We start from the raw sequence: 18,051 nt of genomic DNA, 5'->3' as shown, positions 1-18,051 counted from the left end.
TTTCTTCTCTTTCCCTTTCTATCTCTTTTTCTTTCTTTCTCTTTTCTTGATTTGAACTAAACGGGGTAGGTGGGAGGATAACCAGGACTTTTTCTTGGTTAAGGTAAAGGTGAGGGTATAAATGGTATGGCTAGATTAGGATACACAGGAAATGTAAATGGCGAACAAAACACATGACATGGGGTCCCCTGAATGTGGATAACAAATGTGTAGTTTAAGTAGAGATTGTTAGTAAATTAGAGGATGTGATATATAGATGTACCTGTATATAATGCTGTATCCATTTCTTTGTGGAAACAAAAAAACATAAAATAAAGAATTTATAAAAAAAAAAAAGCTCTTTTGTCCAGCTGCAAGCATTCAACACACAAGCTGACAGTTTCCACTCTTTTTGTTTCCCTTAACCTCCCTGGCGGTATGATTCTTTCAGAAAAAACATGCTGAAAGCGGTACCATTATTTGCAAGGAAATTTGGCGTTTTATATTGTAGGTCTGTAATTTTTAGAAATAACTCACTTAAATCTGACCAAACAAGATTCTAATAGGCATCCCGGGTATGACATTTTTTTAAAAACAAAATTATAAATTATAATATAATAAATAATTTTAAATAATTATAACAAATAATAATATAATTATAATAAAAATTATTCAATAATGTAATCAAATTAAAATCACTGAAATTTGCTCAGTTGCAGAATTGTTGCTGTCATTATTTTATTTTTTTTATGACGAATTTCCCCACAAATCGCTATCGCACAATTCTGCAAGTGATTATAATTTATTATCGCTGTTTTTTAGCTGATCTAAAACTATTTTTGACATAAAGGGACACTTTTGGTTGCTATGGACAATCTACAGTTTGCAGGGAGAAAGAAACGTTTTTATTATATAAAATGACATGCATGACACAGGACAGACCACTAGGGACAGGGTGTGTGTGTTTTTTTTACATACAGTACTGTAATCTATAAGATTACAGTATACTGTATGTAAGGTGTTTGTTTACGTTTTTGAATTTGGCGCCGTTCTCCGTCCCCGTGCGTCGTAACGTTGCAGGGAACAGAGATCGGCGTCACACGGAGGCACTATGTGAATCGAGCGAGGTCCCGCTCGCTCACACAGCGCGGTGGCATCGCTGGATCCAGGGACAAGGTAAGTAAAAAGTGCCTGTGGATCTAGCGAGGCAAGCCCGAGTCTGACTCGGGGTTACCGATCGTAGCAGGAAAATCTAACCCCGAGTCAGTCTCGGGAACACCGCCAGGCAGGTTAATAGCAAGCTGCATGTCCAGACTCTGTGTAAATTAAAGAGAAGAGATGAGGAGACATGGCATTGTAGTATAGAGAGAAATGTGGATCAGTGCTATCAGTTACTCTCCACATGGGAGCCAGCAATGACAGAAAAGGATGATTTTTTTATTTTAACTACTTAATCACTTGCCAACCGCTGTCAGTACATATACGTCGACAGAATGGCATGACTGCGCAAAGCAACGTACAGGTATGTTGCTTTAAATTTGCCGATGTGCGGGCACACGTGCATTCCTGGCACCATGCATGCCCTTGCTGCGAGCTCCGTGCCCATGCCCATGTGTAAACAAGGCATTTCCCTGTTCTTCCTAGTAACAGGACACTGATCTACTGCTCCCTGTCATTGGGAGCAGTGATCAGTGTAGTGTCACTGGTAGCCCAGCCCCCACATGGTTAGAATCACTCCCTAGGACGCACTTAACCCCTTTCTCGTCCCCTAGTGGTTAACCCCTTCCCTGCCAGAGATTAGATTAGATTTGCTCTAATAGGCTTCAAAAAAAGGTGGGCTTGGGCGCAGAGGAGACGTCTAGGAGGAGGAGGGAGGAGACGCATGGCAGAAGCCGCCGTTATGCAGAGGAAGGAGGAGATGCCTGTCCGCCACCCATAGAAGCGCTGCCAACCTAGATCGAGCAATTGCATGGCTGGGTGACTGACCGACTGACTGACTGCGAGGGGGGGGGTTGGGTCCTTGCCACGACAAGGTTGTTTGCCGACCCCCCAATAAAAAAACACTAGCCGCCACTGGACAAATGCTAGGTGCACAAAGACCCCTGGAAAATTTAACAAGCTTTTTTTTCTTTGATAGTTCTTTAAGAAACCCTTTTCTGTATTAAGAATACTGCTGTTGCCCATCATTCAAGAGTTTAGATATAGATAAACCCTACCTAATAAATTACAAATAAAGTTCCAATGTGGACCAGTTCTTGAGAAAATACCTAATGTATGTAGCAATATTATATATATTCCTTTTTTTTATATGCATTTTAGTTGTGTTGGTGAGAAGGAAAGGGAATTTGGGTGATTAACCATGGGAAACAAAAAAAAATATTAGGTTTTGAGTTGAATTTTAATTAGTACATAATGTAGCTCTACCTGTGAAAGTACACATGGTTGGTAGTAAGCCACTGGCTACAAGTCAACCTCATATTTTGTGAAGCTTGCCAGTTCAGTCTACATGAGGAGTCATTGCTTTCAAGAAACAGCAAAGTAGCCAAAACAAGGCTGATAAGAAAGCAAGAGATCGCAACAACAATAAATGCATATCCAGTCTAAACTGCAATGTGTTGTTTTTACAAGAGATATCTAATCAAAATACACATCCACTTGCCTTTATTCATATTTTCTTTTGCTAAAAACACCACAGTCAAAGTTAACAATAATATTAGCATTTTGTCTACAAATCATTTTCGCCCTTAGTGTGTTTGTGTTATTCTTAGTCCCATCAGCACTTCTAATGTGAGTTAGTAATTTAACCATAGGTTTTTCACAACAAAATACAATCTGAGGAAGCATGAAACAAAACTTGGCGATTAAATAAGATCACAGCTTCAGGCATGTAAGAATATCACTTAGCACGCTTATGATAAAGACCATGTTACTGTATATACAATCCTAGAAATGTCAAAGAAATTTCAAGTACCATCACACTACACTGGTAGAACAAGTTTGATCTAGTAGGCCCTTGACAACTAGAAGTTGCAGGTTTACCATCAGTTACACTGTATTATGCTGTGCTGCATTACTGAGAATGTCTCCTTAAGTGGAACTAAACTTTGTTTATCAACATTAACAATCTGTAATCCTTTTATGCTAGCATTAGTAAATAGATAGGAAAGTATATTGTATTTACTTGTTTTAACCTTTTTCTACATTTATTCAATTGCTTCTGTATTTGCCCCCTTTACTTTCAGTAAGGGCACTACGCTAAAGTTAGTGGGAGAATGAGAGAGGTAAGTTGCTCATGCTTGATTGTGTTAAATTTGGCTGGCGCCAATTCTAGATTGTCGTGTGGGTCAGTCTGTATGTCCATAGATGTGGTCTCATCTCTGGACGGCAGATGGCGCCAGAGGGGATCCAGGCGGAGCCGCTTCTTCCCAGCAGCCAATGAGAGGAGTTGAGCCTGGCTGTGCATGCTGGGAGGGGGTATTTCTGTGGCGGAACCCGTTGTTTTTGGTTCTTCGCGGGTTCCTGGTTTCGGGTGCGGCACCCACCTTTAGGGTGTGCGCACATCGCGGGCCCCACCACTATGGCCTACCTGGCCTGGGGCCGCGCGCAACGCAGAGTTCCAGACTCTGGGCCCTCCTGGCCTGGAGCAACTGATGCCACAAAGGGGCCCCAGTGACTGACTAGGTCCCCCTTCTACTGAGGAGATCCCAGGCTGTATGTTGTTTGGTGGGGGATAGGCTTGAGGAGAACCCAGAGGCAGGTTGTCCAAAAGGGCTTGAACGAACCATCGGTGATCTGGTGACCGGGACATTGACAGGTACACTTCCACTGTCAACCGGTGACCCTAGCGCAAATTTACTGGGAGGATAAGCTCAACCATTTAGCTCAGGCATGTCCAAAGTCTGGCCCGTGGGCCAAATGCGGCCCCCCTGTTGATTTAATATGGCCCCCCTGGGGATTTGGATATATATTGTTTGTGGCCCCCAACGAGGAAAATTGAAGGAGAAAGATGGACATTTTTTCTCAAAAATGAAAACTAAACTTTAACTTTGAATGTTTTTGTTCTTGGAAAATTGTACTTAAGTAATGTGCATGTGCATCCCATAATCAAATAAAGAATTCAAAACCTTTTCATTGAAATGGAACAAAGTTTGAAAAATTTTCACACACAAATTTGTTAAAGTGGAGTTCCACCCATAAATATAACATTACATCAGTAGTTTTAAAAAATGTCATTAGTCCTTTACGAATTTTTTTTTTTTTTTTTTAGATGCCTTCAAAGTGTTGTTGCTAGGCAGAATAGTTAATCTTCCCACTTCCTGCACCTAGGTGCTTAATGCTTCCTAACCTACACCACACAGACTCCTGGGAATGTAGTGTGTGTAACTTTCCAGGAGTCTGTGCACTCCCCAGTCTCAAAGAATCATGTGACTTGGACAGCACAGGTGCTGAAACCTGATCTGACACTGCTTGTGCAGCACTGAGCATGTGCGAGATCTGCAAGGCTGAAATCCAGGAAGTCATACAGTCTGGCTTCATGATGCCCACACAACCACTTCCAGACCGCTGTACGACTATATACGGCCTAACTTTAAAGATACATATCTCGGTAACGGCAGCAGCTGCTGCCACAACCGAGGTATGTATCTTTACTGTCAGCGGTTCTGGTAACGATAACGGCGGTCTCCGCGGCGGATGCACCGCGAGATCGCCGTTATCGGTGGCGGGAGAGGGGCCCCCCCCCCCTCCCGCCGCTCTCCCGCGCCCTCCGCCGCTTACCGGAGCCGTCGGTAGCGGCGGAGGAGATCGCGACCGTTCGGGAGCTGAGCGGGGACGAGACTGAAGGAAAAATCTCCTTCGCCCGTCCCCATAGCTCGGCTGGGCGGAAGTGACGTCAAAACGTCAGTCCCGCCCAGCCTCTTAAAGAAACATTTTTTTTTTTGTCATTTGAAAAAATGACATTTTCCAATTTTTTTTTTTTTTTTCTCATTTTAGTCTAAATATAAGATCTGAGGTCTTTTTGACCCCAGATCTCATATTTAAGAGGACCTGTCATGTTTTATTCTATTACAAGGGATGTTTACATTCCTTGTAATAGGAATAAAAGTGATCATTTTTTTTTTTTTCTTCCCAGTGTAAAAAATAATAAAATAAATAAAAATAAATAAGAAAAAAAAAAAAAAAAAATTTTAAAGCGCCCCGTCCCGACGAGCTCGTGCGCAGAAGCAAACGCATACGTGAGTAGCGCCCGCATATGAAAACTGTGTTCAAACGACACAAGTGAGGTATCGCCGCGATCGTTAGAGCGAGAGCAATAATTATAGCCCTAGGCCTACTCTGTAACTCAAAAAATGCAACCTATAGAATTTTTTAAACGTCGCCTATCGAGATTTTTAAGGGTAAAAGTTTGACGCCATGCCACGAGCGGGCGCAATTTGTAAGCGTGACATGTTGGGTACCATTTTACTCGGCGTAACATTATCTTTCACAATATATAAAAAAATTGGGCCAAATTTATTGCTGTCTTATTTTTAAATTCAAAAAAGTGATTTTTTTTCCAAAAAAAGTGCGCTTGTAGGACCGCTGCGCAAATATGGTGTGACAAAAAGTATTGCAATGATCGCCATTTTATTCTCTAGGGTATTAGAAAAAAAAAATATATAATGTTTGTGGGTTTTAAGTAATTTTCTAGCAAAAAAAAATGTTTTAGTCTTGTAAACGCCAAATCTGAAAAACACCCAAAGTAGAGAAGTGGTTAAGATGGCCCCAGTCAATTTCTATTTTATAAAGTGTCTAAATGGTGTAACAACCTAACAAAACGGACCTTAGTTTACAGACTAACTTTACTAGAATACATTAAGCTTGTGTATTACAGGGGTATTTATATATAAAACGTGAAATTGTGGCCGGAACTCCGCTTTAAGTCGTTTTAATCTACCTTTATCTATTTCATCTATGCTTTGACAAATGTTTTCTGTACAAAGGATATTCTACTTGTGTATGGACAGCTTTAGGCTTGAAGGCAGAGCACTGACATCTGTCTTATCATGTTTTGGTTTCTTCTTTTAAGCTTGCTGGAAGCGATAGTTAATATATGAAGACTTGGTTACAATATATAATTTATTAAATCTTATCAAATATTTTAAAAACAAATAATCAGAACACTGTTAAAGCAACTCTTTATTAAGGCTATCATTGCAGAGACCCCTTTAGACATTGACTATTCAACTTATAAATAACTCCATAGTGCCTAATCAGCGAACAAAAAAATCTTTAGTCTGCACCATGTGACTTTACTGCATTTGTTGCCAACATCTTGCCTATTGCAGGGGGGAGAAATCATTGCTATACTTAAAGACATACCCTTTCGTCATGGATCTCTGTCCTCTGCATACATCAGTAGCCAGGGGAAGTGGTTAGACATAGAGATACGGGTTTGAAAGAGTTGATGAAATGGATTATACAAGGTACTCAGTTTTTTACTTATTATTTATTTTGGTAGTGGGCAGATTCACTTCACAGTAAACCTAAGTGCTTCCTCATAAATCCAACCACTGTGTAACTATAACACACCAATTCGGATTCAAACATTTTAACAGGTCCTTTTTCACATTCAACTGTTGAATCTATACATGTGTATGAAGAGTCTTCCAGTATCACGAGATTCTCTGAAGTATGTCCTAGAAATGCGTAATGGGACTGGAAGGCAAAAAATGTGTAGTGTCTAAGGCAATGCAGGTGAATGATATTCATTCTATCTTAGTCTTTTTCTGCCATCACTCCTGTATGATTCTTTCCTTCATTCTCCCACTATCCTCTTTTCAACAAAAATGGAGGTCTAATTTCAGCATTCTGATAAATTATCTGAAGCTAGGAACTTGCAAACATTAAGCACTGTGTAAATGATAATTGGACAAGATTCTAAAACAATCTGTTCCTGATACAGGTAATTCAAAGGGAAAACCACAAGACAAATCAGAATGGCTGGAAAGTCTCATGACCGATATTTGATTGAGTTGGAAGAAGTATGTTACTATCTTTGTACAAAGGTTTCGTTGTAAGGCATGAAAAAAAATCTGTAATTTCTGCATAAAAGTGCTGTAAGGAAGCTTGTAAGTAAAACAAAGCTACAGCAATATGATTAATGTGTCTGGAATTTTTTATTTGGCTTGGTAAGCTGTGTTTATCTTCAGAGAGATTATTATGATTTAACCAATTTCAGATTATTATGATTTAACCATTAATTGTTTCATTTCAAAATTAAAATAAATAAATGACTCTGGAATTCCGAAATGTATTATTCTATGACAACAAGACTAGTACTGTTAGATCATAGTTCTAACCCCAGTTGCCATTTTCAGGATGTCTTTACTTGGCCTGCTGTGAGGAGCACTGATTTAAAGTCCCTGAGGACTGCGTGGATTTTTGCCCAGCAAAAATAAACAGAGAGAAAAACATAAACGTCTTGCTTGACCTCTCCTTGGTAATGACTGTGACATCACAATGTGCCACGAAGACAATGGGGGTGAAGGGAGGGGCCACATCCTTCAAAAGGTCCCAGAAGGACCAATTACCTGATAGTCTGATAGCTGTATGTCAGCTTCGGCTTTTAGCTGTTATGAGATATTCTTCCCGAGTGGGATGGACAATGTACATTGGTTAGGCTAAAACGAGCAGCAAAGGCAATGACATAGTGACTCATAAGGGCAGCAGCCTAGAAGAAACAAGATTATCTCAACTAAATACAGTCATTACACTGAACACATCTCAGCTGTTGCTTCACAAACAGAACATAACTAGAGCTCCTTGCCTATTAATATATAATGAATGGGTATTTCGTCAGGGTGAAGGAATTTCAAAACTGTTAAAAATATACCCTTTAAAGCCTGCCTCTGTGATCAATGTATCTAAATGCCCATTTTCACTTACCTTAACCCATGTTATTCTGTTTACTTCCTGCTTGGGGTCTTTCTTTTGATGTCCAGGTCACTACCCGTGTGATGTGGACACTTCCTATTGGATGACTGCCAGTCGAGTCCTCTCAGGAGGGAAAAGTGGACTGACATCAGCACAGGGGGTAGCAGGGGATCGGTGGTTTTGGGGCGCCAATGCAGCACTGGATTAATGGTCACCCAAACAGGACATTTTTGGATTCAGGTTTCTCAAACCTTGTACCCAGCAACAGGCACTTTCTTTTGTAAAGGTCATTATGAACCTTAAAAAAAAGGTAAGTAAAAGGGATAGGATCGGTATCAGGCTTTGAGAGTGCTCTAGATCCCAACTGATAAGATGTCCCTTCACTTCTGCTTTTGACAGAAAGTAAAAGGAAACCCAAGCAGTGGGAAAACACACCCCAGCTCCAGTAGAGGGACTTTCCTGATAGGTGGAAAGCCAGCTGAAACCTTTTTGTGTTCATTTGTTTTGTGATTCACTAGATTGGTGAGCTGTCCTGAGAAACATGTAGCTATATTATTATTATTATTATTATTATTATACAGGATTTATATAGCGCCAACAATTTGTGCAGTGCTTTACAATATATAGGGAGACAATGAAGCAACAATGCAATTTAATACAAGAGGGTTAGGAGGGCCCTGCTCCTGGGAGCTTACAATCTAACAGGGAGGGGCTGGTGAAATAAAAGGTAATAATTGAGAGGTAAACCGATGGGAGAAGATTTGGTTATTAGCTGAAGGCAGGATAGGCTTCCTTGAAGAGAAATGTTTACAGGGATCGCCTAAAAGTGGACAGAGTAGGAGATAGCCAGTTGGATTGTAGTAAGGAGTTCCAAAGGATGGGAGAGGCTCTGGAGAAGTCCTGGAGATGAGCATAGGAGGAGGAAACAAGGGAGCTGGAGAGCAGGAGGCCTTGAGAGGAGCAGAGAGGATAGTTTGGGTGATATTTGGAGACAAGTTTAGTGATGTAGCTCAGGGCAGAGTTGTAAATGGCTTTGTATGTTAGTGTTAATGTTTTGAATTTTATTTGTTGGGCAATGGGAAGCCAGTGGAGGGATTGGTAGAAAGGGGTGACGAAGACTGAATGGTTGGCAAGATGGAGGAGTCTGGCAGCAGCATTCATGATAACCTGAAAATAGGTAGGCCAATGAGGAAGGAGTTATAATAGTCAAGGTGAGAGATAACAAGTAATTTATGCTTATTGGTTAAAGAGAGGCGTATTTTGGAGGTGAAGTCTGCATGATTTGGACAGCGATTGGATTTGGGGCTACACAACAGTGAACACAAAGGGGGTCATTTACTAAAGCTGGAGAGTGCAAAACCTGGTGCAGCTCTGCATAGAAAACAATCAGCTTATTGCCAAAGCCTAAGACCCCTTTCACAATGGTGCCACCCATTGCATCGGTGGCAAAATAGCAGTAAAATGCCGCTATTTTACCGTCGGATTTTCTGCACATTTCAGCCGATAGCGGGGCACTTTTAACCCCCACTAGTGGCCGAGAAAGGGCTAAAAAGGCCAGCAATGCCAGCGGTATGGCAGCGCTGCCCAATGATTTCAATGGGCAGGAGCGCATTAGCAGCGGTGAGTTCACTGCTGCTAATGCACTCCAAAGAAGCTGCTGACAGGATTTTTTCTGTCGCCTTGCCAGCGCACCGCTCCAGTGTGAAACCCCTTTAGGGTTTCACACTCAGGTGAATAGAGCAGCTGTTTAAGGGCGCATTGCAGGCGCTATTTTTAAACGCTATAGCAACTGCAAAGCCCTCAGTGTGAAAGGGGTCTAACTGAACAAGCTGAAGTTAGTAGCTGATTGGCTACTATGCACAGCTACATCAGATTTTTCACTCTTCAGTTTTTGCAAATCTTCCCGAAAGTCTTTTTATAAAAGTAACAGGTGCTTCTCGATCGTGCCTTTGTGCTGGTGCTTCTAATGGTGTTCCCCTATAGATAATGCATTCACTGTAAATATTCACATTTGACATATTTGACATTCACAGTATTTGCCACTGTATGGCAGTTTCCAGATCTGCGCCTTTAAAGATTTCTCCTTGCTTTGGTCTTTTAGATAATCACCCGTTTCACCCTCATACAGAAAAAAGATGCTCCCATACCATTTTCCAAAAGATTTATTAGATGTATACAGTTGGAAAACGTTATTGTATTATTAAACATATTATCATATTATCTCTTTATACTGTACTTAAAAAAAATCTTGAAACCGGGGCGATTCTCATTCCACGGCATCTTTGCGTCAATTGTGAACCACCCAAAATTTTCTTTCGCTTAATTATATTAGAAGTATTTGTAAATTTTCATTGGATAGGTGCTATTTTACATATAGGCCCGGATTCACGTAGATCGGCGCATCTCTTGAGCGGCGTAGCGCATCTCATATGCGCTACGCCAACGTAACATAGAGAGGCAAGAACAGTATTCAGAAAGCACTTGCTCCCTTTGTTGCGCCGGCGTAACGTAAATTGTCCGGCGTAAGCCCGCCTAATTCAAAGTAGGAAGTAAGTGGGCGTGATCTATTAAAATGAAGCATGACCCCATGCAAATGAAGGAACGAACGGCGCATGCGCGCGCATGCTCAGAATCACGTTGCATATACTCCCTAAGATACGACGGCTCAATGCCTATGACGTGAACGTAACCTACGCCCAGCCCCATTCACGTACGACTTACGTAAACGACGTAAAATACGACAGCTGTTCCCTGGTCCATACCCTAACATGACTTACACCTGCTTTATGTGGACTAACTTTACGCCGGACGTACGCCTTACGTAAATGGCGTAGATTACAGCGTCGGGCACAAGTACGTTCGTGAATTGGTGTATCTCGGTCATTTGCATATTCGACGCGTAAATCAATGGAAGCGCCCCTTGCGGCCAGCGTAAATATGCACCCAGGCTTCGACGGCGTAAGGAAACTTACGTCGGTCGGATGAAGCCACATTTCAGGCGTATCTAGTATTGAGAATAAGGCGCATAGATACAACGGCGCATCAGTGCACTTACGCGGCGTATATAAAGATACGTCGGCGTAAGTGCTTTAAGAATCCGGGCCATAATGTGTAGTCTATGAACATATGTAACAGGTGATATTACATTATTCTACATTTCACTCATAAACTCTTCTGTCCTGCAACTGATTCCACATAGTTCATTGATACCTGTTAAACATCATTATACTTATGCAGCAGTATAGTGGCAATTCAAACAGACCAATAACCAAAAACAAGGAAATAATTACAGAAGAACGGTTTCAGTCTTGGCTCTCTAGTACAATATCTCTGTCTTCTTCGTCAAGTATCGGATGAGCTCCAGTATATAAACAGATCCTTCAGGAAGTCACTGACGTGACATGGAAGATATTCTTCCCTCACCACCCAGCACATTAACTACTGAACCTCCCCTGGCCTGCCCCTTCTGATAACACTATCATTTCAGCACTCCTCCTTTGTGAGCTCTGCAGACCATCACTCCATTAACACTATGTTTACAAGATGTATTTTGAACTGGATAATACAATGAAATAAAACAGCTTCTTTTTGAAAACCTGCATTGTCTGATTAAAAGCACAACAGTCCACTTCATCATGCTGAAGTTTTCCCTGTCATATATAGGCTTGATGTACAGTGCAGAAAAAAAGATTGTGACATTTTACATTCTACAGCTGGAACCAGAAGGTCATGCCCTAAATCACAAGCCCCACGTAATTCAAGTTTGATTATCATAATTATTTTATGAAATAGTACTATGCTCTACTAACTATAAGGCTGGTTTCACACTGAGGCGTTGAGAAAACGCGGTAAAACGCTATGGTTTTTTACCACGATTTTACCGCGTTTTTACCGCGTTCGCTAGCGTCAGCTAATAGACATACCCCATTACATCACATCCTGTTTACTTCCTGGGTTATCGTCAAGGAAGAAGGACCTTGGAGAAGATGGAGTTTCATGAGCTGCTGTTGTTATTTGTACTACATGCTTGGGAACATTGTCTTAAACAACAGAGGTCACAACGTCGCTTTTGGGTTCATCCCATCTATCAATTGCACTCAGATAGAGGTCAATTTTCACTACTCTATCATGACCTGAGAGAGCACCCTGAGAAATTTCGAAATTACACACGAATGACCATTGCGACGTAAGTATTTCCTAGTTTTATATTGACACTCCAAATGACAGTCCCGGCAGTCCCCCACCCCTCCTAGTCCTACCCGTCCATGCACGATACATCTACTCCACTCCTCCATGACTAAAAGTTCTAAACCCAACAAATCTCATTGCCCATTACATTTCCTAATCTTACCCCTCAAAGCATGCTAATCCCACTTCTCCATGCCCAATACAGCTAAACATTACCCTAATGTATTCCACTCCTCCATGCACTACACCACTAACCCTAACCCTAATCTCACTCCTCCATGCACTATACTACTACCCCTAACCCTAATCTCACTCCTCCATGCACTATACCACTAACCCTAATCCTACTCCATGCACTATACCACTAACCCTAACCCTAATCTCACTCCTCCATGCACTATACCACTAACCCTAACCCTAATCTCACTCCTCCATGCACTATATTCCTACCCCTAACCCTAATCTCACTCCTCCATGCACTATACCACTAACCCTAACCCTAATCTCACTCCTCCATGCACTATACCACTAACCCTAATCCTACTCCATGCACTATACCACTAACCCTAACCCTAATCTCACTCCTCCATGCACTATACCACTAACCCTAATCCTACTCCATGCACTATACCACTAACCCTAACCCTAATCTCACTCCTCCATGCACTATACCACTAACCCTAACCCTAATCTCACTCCTCCATGCACTATACAACTAACCCTAATCCTACTCCATGCACTATACCACTAACCCTAACCCTAATCTCACTCCTCCATGCACTATACCACTAACCCTAACCCTAATCTCACTCCTCCATGCACTATATTCCTACCCCTAACCCTAATCTCACTCCTTCATGCACTATACCACTAACCCTAACCCTAATCTCACTCCTCCATGCACTATACCACTAACCCTAATCCTACTCCATGCACTATACCACTAACCCTAACCCTAATCTCACTCCTCCATGCACTATACCACTAACCCTAACCCTAATCTCATTCCTCCATGCACTATACCACTAACCCTAATCCTACTCCATGCACTATACCACTAACCCTAACCCTAATCTCACTCCTCCATGCACTATACCACTAACCCTAACCCTAATCTCACTCCTCCATGCACTATACCACTAACCCTAATCCTACTCCATGCACTATACCACTAACCCTAACCCTAATCTCACTCCTCCATGCACTATACCACAAACCCTAACCCTAATCTCACTCCTCCATGCACTATATTCCTACCCCTAACCCTAATCTCACTCCTTCATGCACTATACCACTAACCCTAACCCTAATCTCACTCCTCCATGCACTATACCACTAACCCTAATCCTACTCCATGCACTATACCACTAACCCTAACCCTAATCTCACTCCTCCATGCACTATACCACTAACCCTAACCCTAATCTCACTCCTCCATGCACTATACCACTAACCCTAATCCTACTCCATGCACTATACCACTAACCCTAACCCTAATCTCACTCTTCCATGCACTATACCACTAACCCTAACCCTAATCTCACTCCTCCATGCACTATACCACTAACCCTAATCCTACTCCATGCACTATACCACTAACCCTAACCCTAATCTCACTCCTCCATGCACTATACCACTAACCCTAACCCTAATCTCACTCCTCCATGCACTATATTCCTACCCCTAACCCTAATCTCACTCCTTCATGCACTATACCACTAACCCTAATCTCACTCCTCCATGCACTATACCACTAACCCTAATCCTACTCCATGCACTATACCACTAACCCTAACCCTAATCTCACTCCTCCATGCACTATACCACTAACCCTAACCCTAATCTCACTCCTCCATGCACTATATTCCTACCCCTAACCCTAATCTCACTCCTTCATGCACTATACCACTAACCCTAACCCTAATCTCACTCCTCCATGCACTATACCACTAACCCTAACCCTAATCTCACTCCTCCATGCACTATACCACTAACCCTAACCCTAATCTCACTCCTCCATGCACTATATTCCTACCCCTAACCCTAATCTCACTCCTTCATGCACTATACCACTAACCCTAACCCTAATCTCACTCCTCCATGCACTATACCACTAACCCTAATCCTACTCCATGCACTATACCACTAACCCTAACCCTAATCTCACTCCTCCATGCACTATACCACTAACCCTAACCCTAATCTCACTCCTCCATGCACTATATTCCTACCCCTAACCCTAATCTCACTCCTTCATGCACTATACCACTAACCCTAACCCTAATCTCACTCCTCCATGCACTATACCACTAACCCTAACCCTAATCTCACTCCTCCATGCACTATATTCCTACCCCTAACCCTAATCTCACTCCTTCATGCACTATACCACTAACCCTAACCCTAATCTCACTCCTCCATGCACTATATTCCTACCCCTAATCTCACTCCTCCATGCACTATACTACTAACCCTAATCTCACTCCTATTTTTTATACTCTAATAAACCAATTTTGTGTTTTTTATAACAAAAATAGTAATTCTTTTCCAAAGGTTTGACTATCTTCTATATCTGCTAAGACCTGCGTTGTTGAGAGATGATACAAACTGTAGAGAAGCTATAACACCATGTGAACGTCTACTTATAACACTGAGGTATGGGTTTTCCTTTACAATCATTATATCATTCACGCAACATAAAAATAGAACAAAGCTTTCTCTGGCAAAATCAATGTATATAATTTTATTTTAAATAACAAATATACAACTTTTTTGGAATGGAATTTTATAATACAATATATTATTACGAAACGTTTCTCATATAATTCTTTAATAATGAACATTACACTTTTCAACTATCTTTTATGAACTAAACTGTTAACTTGGAGAATATCTCGCATGAACCATTAACATAGAAAGACCGGGCAATATTTATCAATATTGTAAACAAAATATTTCAATAACAAATCCAACAAAAATTTTAACCTAACCAAGGTCGTGGTAATAGGGGCGTGAGTTAATATCCTCCCTACTGCTGCCTGCCTGAGAAGTAGTGGGAGGAGGAGGAGGAGGGGGAGGAGGAGTATTATGATGTTCCATATGATAAGTATGGGGCATATCATAAGTGGCCGAATATCTGTTGTTGAATTGGGGATTTGCGATTGGTCTAAAGCCAGAACCCTCCCATTGGTTACTCGGCCTAAATGGCTGGCTTTGGTTCGGCATGGGATGGCTGTGTACAGCAGGAGCGCAATTACTTTTCATCTGATAATCTTTAATAATTTTTAATATATCGATCATTAGATCACACTGTAAATATTTTCGAACTTCTGTGATGTGCGGAGCCAGGCTTTTTGTGAAGGATGTGATCTCATTATTCTCCGCTTTGTTGGTTTCGATCAGGTTTTTAACTACATCTATAAAATCTTGAGTGTCCCTCTTTTTATTATTTTTTGATCTCATGGTGTTTTTTCGTGGGGGCAATGGAGTCTCTCTGTCATCCAAATCCACATCCTCTTCAAATTGGTGATTTTCTTGTGAAGTAGACGCCTGAGTTTGCGAAATTACCTCATCTTCACTATCACTGGTGAAATTGTTTTCAGTTCTTAAAATAAAAAAAATGTGATTAGAAAAATTTAAAAGAAAATCATATTTTCAAGGAAAATAAACTTTATTACTTATTATTTATTACTTACTGTCTCTCTTCCATCACTGGTTTTAAAAACTCTAGTTCTAAGTAGTGGCAATAAATTCGTCCTTTTTTGGATCCAGAACCACTTTTAGTCTGCTGTTGTTTTAATAATTCCCGCTTAAAGTTATCTCTTAAGGCCTTCCATCTTTTTTTCACGAGTTTCACTGAAATATAAAATGATATTTGTTTCAGATATCTTGCAACAGGAAATACCTACTCCTCACTGCAATACGAATTTCGCCTAGGGATTTCAACCATAAGTAAGATTGTGCAGGATACATGTGATGCAATCTGGAAGCTGAGAAGATCTTTTATGCCTACTCCAAATAAAGAAAAATGGGAAGATATTGCCAAGGCTTTTTGGAACAAGACAAACTTTCCGAACTGTTTAGGGGCTATTGATGGAAAACATATTAGACTAATAAAACCATGTCATAGCGGTAGCCAGTATTATAATTATAAGAAGTATTTTTCAGTTGTTTTAATGGCTGTGGTTGATGCAGATTATAAATTCATTTTTGTTGATATAGGATCATTTGGGAGCAATGCAGACTCTGCTGTCTTTCAACATAGTACATTTGGGAAAAGGCTTGTTTCTAATGAGTTGGATTTACCTGATAATCGACCACTGCCAGGTACAGAGGGACCTAAAATGCCCTATGTATTTGTAGCAGACGATGCTTTTGCTATTCATGAACATCTCATGAAACCATTTTCTCAGAGAAATTTAGATAATCGAAAGAGGATCTTCAACTATAGACTGTGTAGAGCACGTAGACTTGTAGAATGTGCTTTTGGTATACTGGCCAACAAGTGGCAAATCTTTCTAAAACCAATTAACCTTAAAATAGAAAACGCATGTAAGGTAATCAAGGCTGCTTGTATTTTACATAATTTGGTAAGAGAGAGGGATGGAGTAAATTTTGAGGATACACTGTCACATAATATTGAACCTGCTGAGTTTCTGAATGTACGTGGACCTATGGTGGGATTCACTATTAGAGACGCTTTTGCAGACTACTTCATGAGTTCAGCTGGTGCACTCAGTTGGCAAGAAAACATGATCTAACTTTCATAATATTATACTGTACTGTTCTGGAAAATATTATCTTCATACTTTGAAATGACAGGAAGCAATATGCATAAATAAAATCATTGTTGAAACATTATTTTGATTCATTTCTATTAAATACAGTAAATCCAATTTAAAATTATGTAATTACTATGTGATGTAGGATATTTTGGAATAACGGTGTATGAGGTTTAGAAGTATAGTGCATGTAGGAGTGAAATTAGGGTTAGGGTTAGTGGTATAGTGCATGGAGGAGTGAGATTAGAGTTAGGGTTAGTGGTATAGTGCATGGAGGAGTGAGATTAGGGTTAGGGGTAGGAATATAGTGCATGGAGGAGTGAGATTAGGGTTAGGGTTAGTGGTATAGTGCATGGAGGAGTGAGATTAGGGTTAGGGGTAGGAATATAGTGCATGGAGGAGTGAGATTAGGGTTAGGGTTAGTGGTATAGTGCATGAAGGAGTGAGATTAGGGTTAGGGGTAGGAATATAGTGCATGGAGGAGTGAGATTAGGGTTAGGGTTAGTGGTATAGTGCATGGAGGAGTGAGATTAGGGTTAGGGGTAGGAATATAGTGCATGGAGGAGTGAGATTAGGGTTAGTGGTATAGTGCATGGAGGAGTGAGATTAGGGTTAGGGTTAGTGGTATAGTGCATGGAGTAGGATTAGGGTTAGTGGTATAGTGCATGGAGGAGTGAGATTAGGGTTAGGGTTAGTGGTATAGTGCATGGAGGAGTGAGATTAGGGTTAGGGGTAGGAATATAGTGCATGGAGGAGTGAGATTAGGGTTAGGGTTAGTGGTATAGTGCATGGAGGAGTGAGATTAGGGTTAGGGGTAGGAATATAGTGCATGGAGGAGTGAGATTAGGGTTAGGGTTAGTGGTATAGTGCATGGAGGAGTGAGATTAGGGTTAGGGTTAGTGGTATAGTGCATGGAGGAGTGAGATTAGGGTTAGGGTTAGTGGTATAGTGCATGGAGTAGGATTAGGGTTAGTGGTATAGTGCATGGAGGAGTGAGATTAGGGTTAGGGTTAGTGGTATAGTGCATGGAGGAGTGGGATTAGGGTTAGTGGTATAGTGCATGGAGGAGTGGGATTAGGGTTAGTGGTATAGTGCATGGAGGAGTGGGATTAGGGTTAGTGGTATAGTGCATGGAGTAGGATTAGGGTTAGTGGTATAGTGCATGGAGGAGTGAGATTAGGGTTAGGGT

At 41.1% G+C, this 18,051-nt stretch overlaps 1 protein-coding gene across 1 annotated transcript; it reads left to right on the top strand.

Annotated features, from left to right (window-relative positions):
- The first annotated feature begins 11,855 nt into the window (after positions 1–11,855).
- On the top strand, positions 11,856–16,841 carry LOC120928335 (protein ANTAGONIST OF LIKE HETEROCHROMATIN PROTEIN 1-like). The gene is made up of 3 exons (XM_040339433.1): positions 11,856–12,079; positions 14,635–14,736; positions 15,965–16,841. Exons 1-3 carry the CDS (start codon positions 11,880–11,882, stop codon positions 16,839–16,841), a joined length of 1,179 nt encoding a protein of 392 aa, XP_040195367.1. The 5' UTR covers positions 11,856–11,879.
- Positions 16,842–18,051: the final 1,210 nt, after the last annotated feature.

The sequence above is a fragment of the Rana temporaria genome, chromosome 2 (genome assembly GCF_905171775.1).
Source record: "Rana temporaria chromosome 2, aRanTem1.1, whole genome shotgun sequence".
Classification (NCBI taxonomy): Eukaryota; Metazoa; Chordata; class Amphibia; order Anura; family Ranidae; genus Rana; species Rana temporaria.
Note: the sequence above shows the minus strand (reverse complement) of the source record. Positions and strands in the feature narration are given on the sequence as shown.

Bases quoted from the DNA above. Each gene is read 5' to 3' on its own strand.
- LOC120928335 (XM_040339433.1), top strand. From the start codon at position 11,880: ATGGAGTTTCATGAGCTGCTGTTGTTATTTGTACTACATGCTTGGGAA. The intron at 12,080-14,634 runs GTAAGTATTTCC...TCTTTTCCAAAG, and splicing joins ACACGAATGACCATTGCGAC to GTTTGACTATCTTCTATATC. The intron at 14,737-15,964 runs GTATGGGTTTTC...TATTTGTTTCAG, and splicing joins CGTCTACTTATAACACTGAG to ATATCTTGCAACAGGAAATA.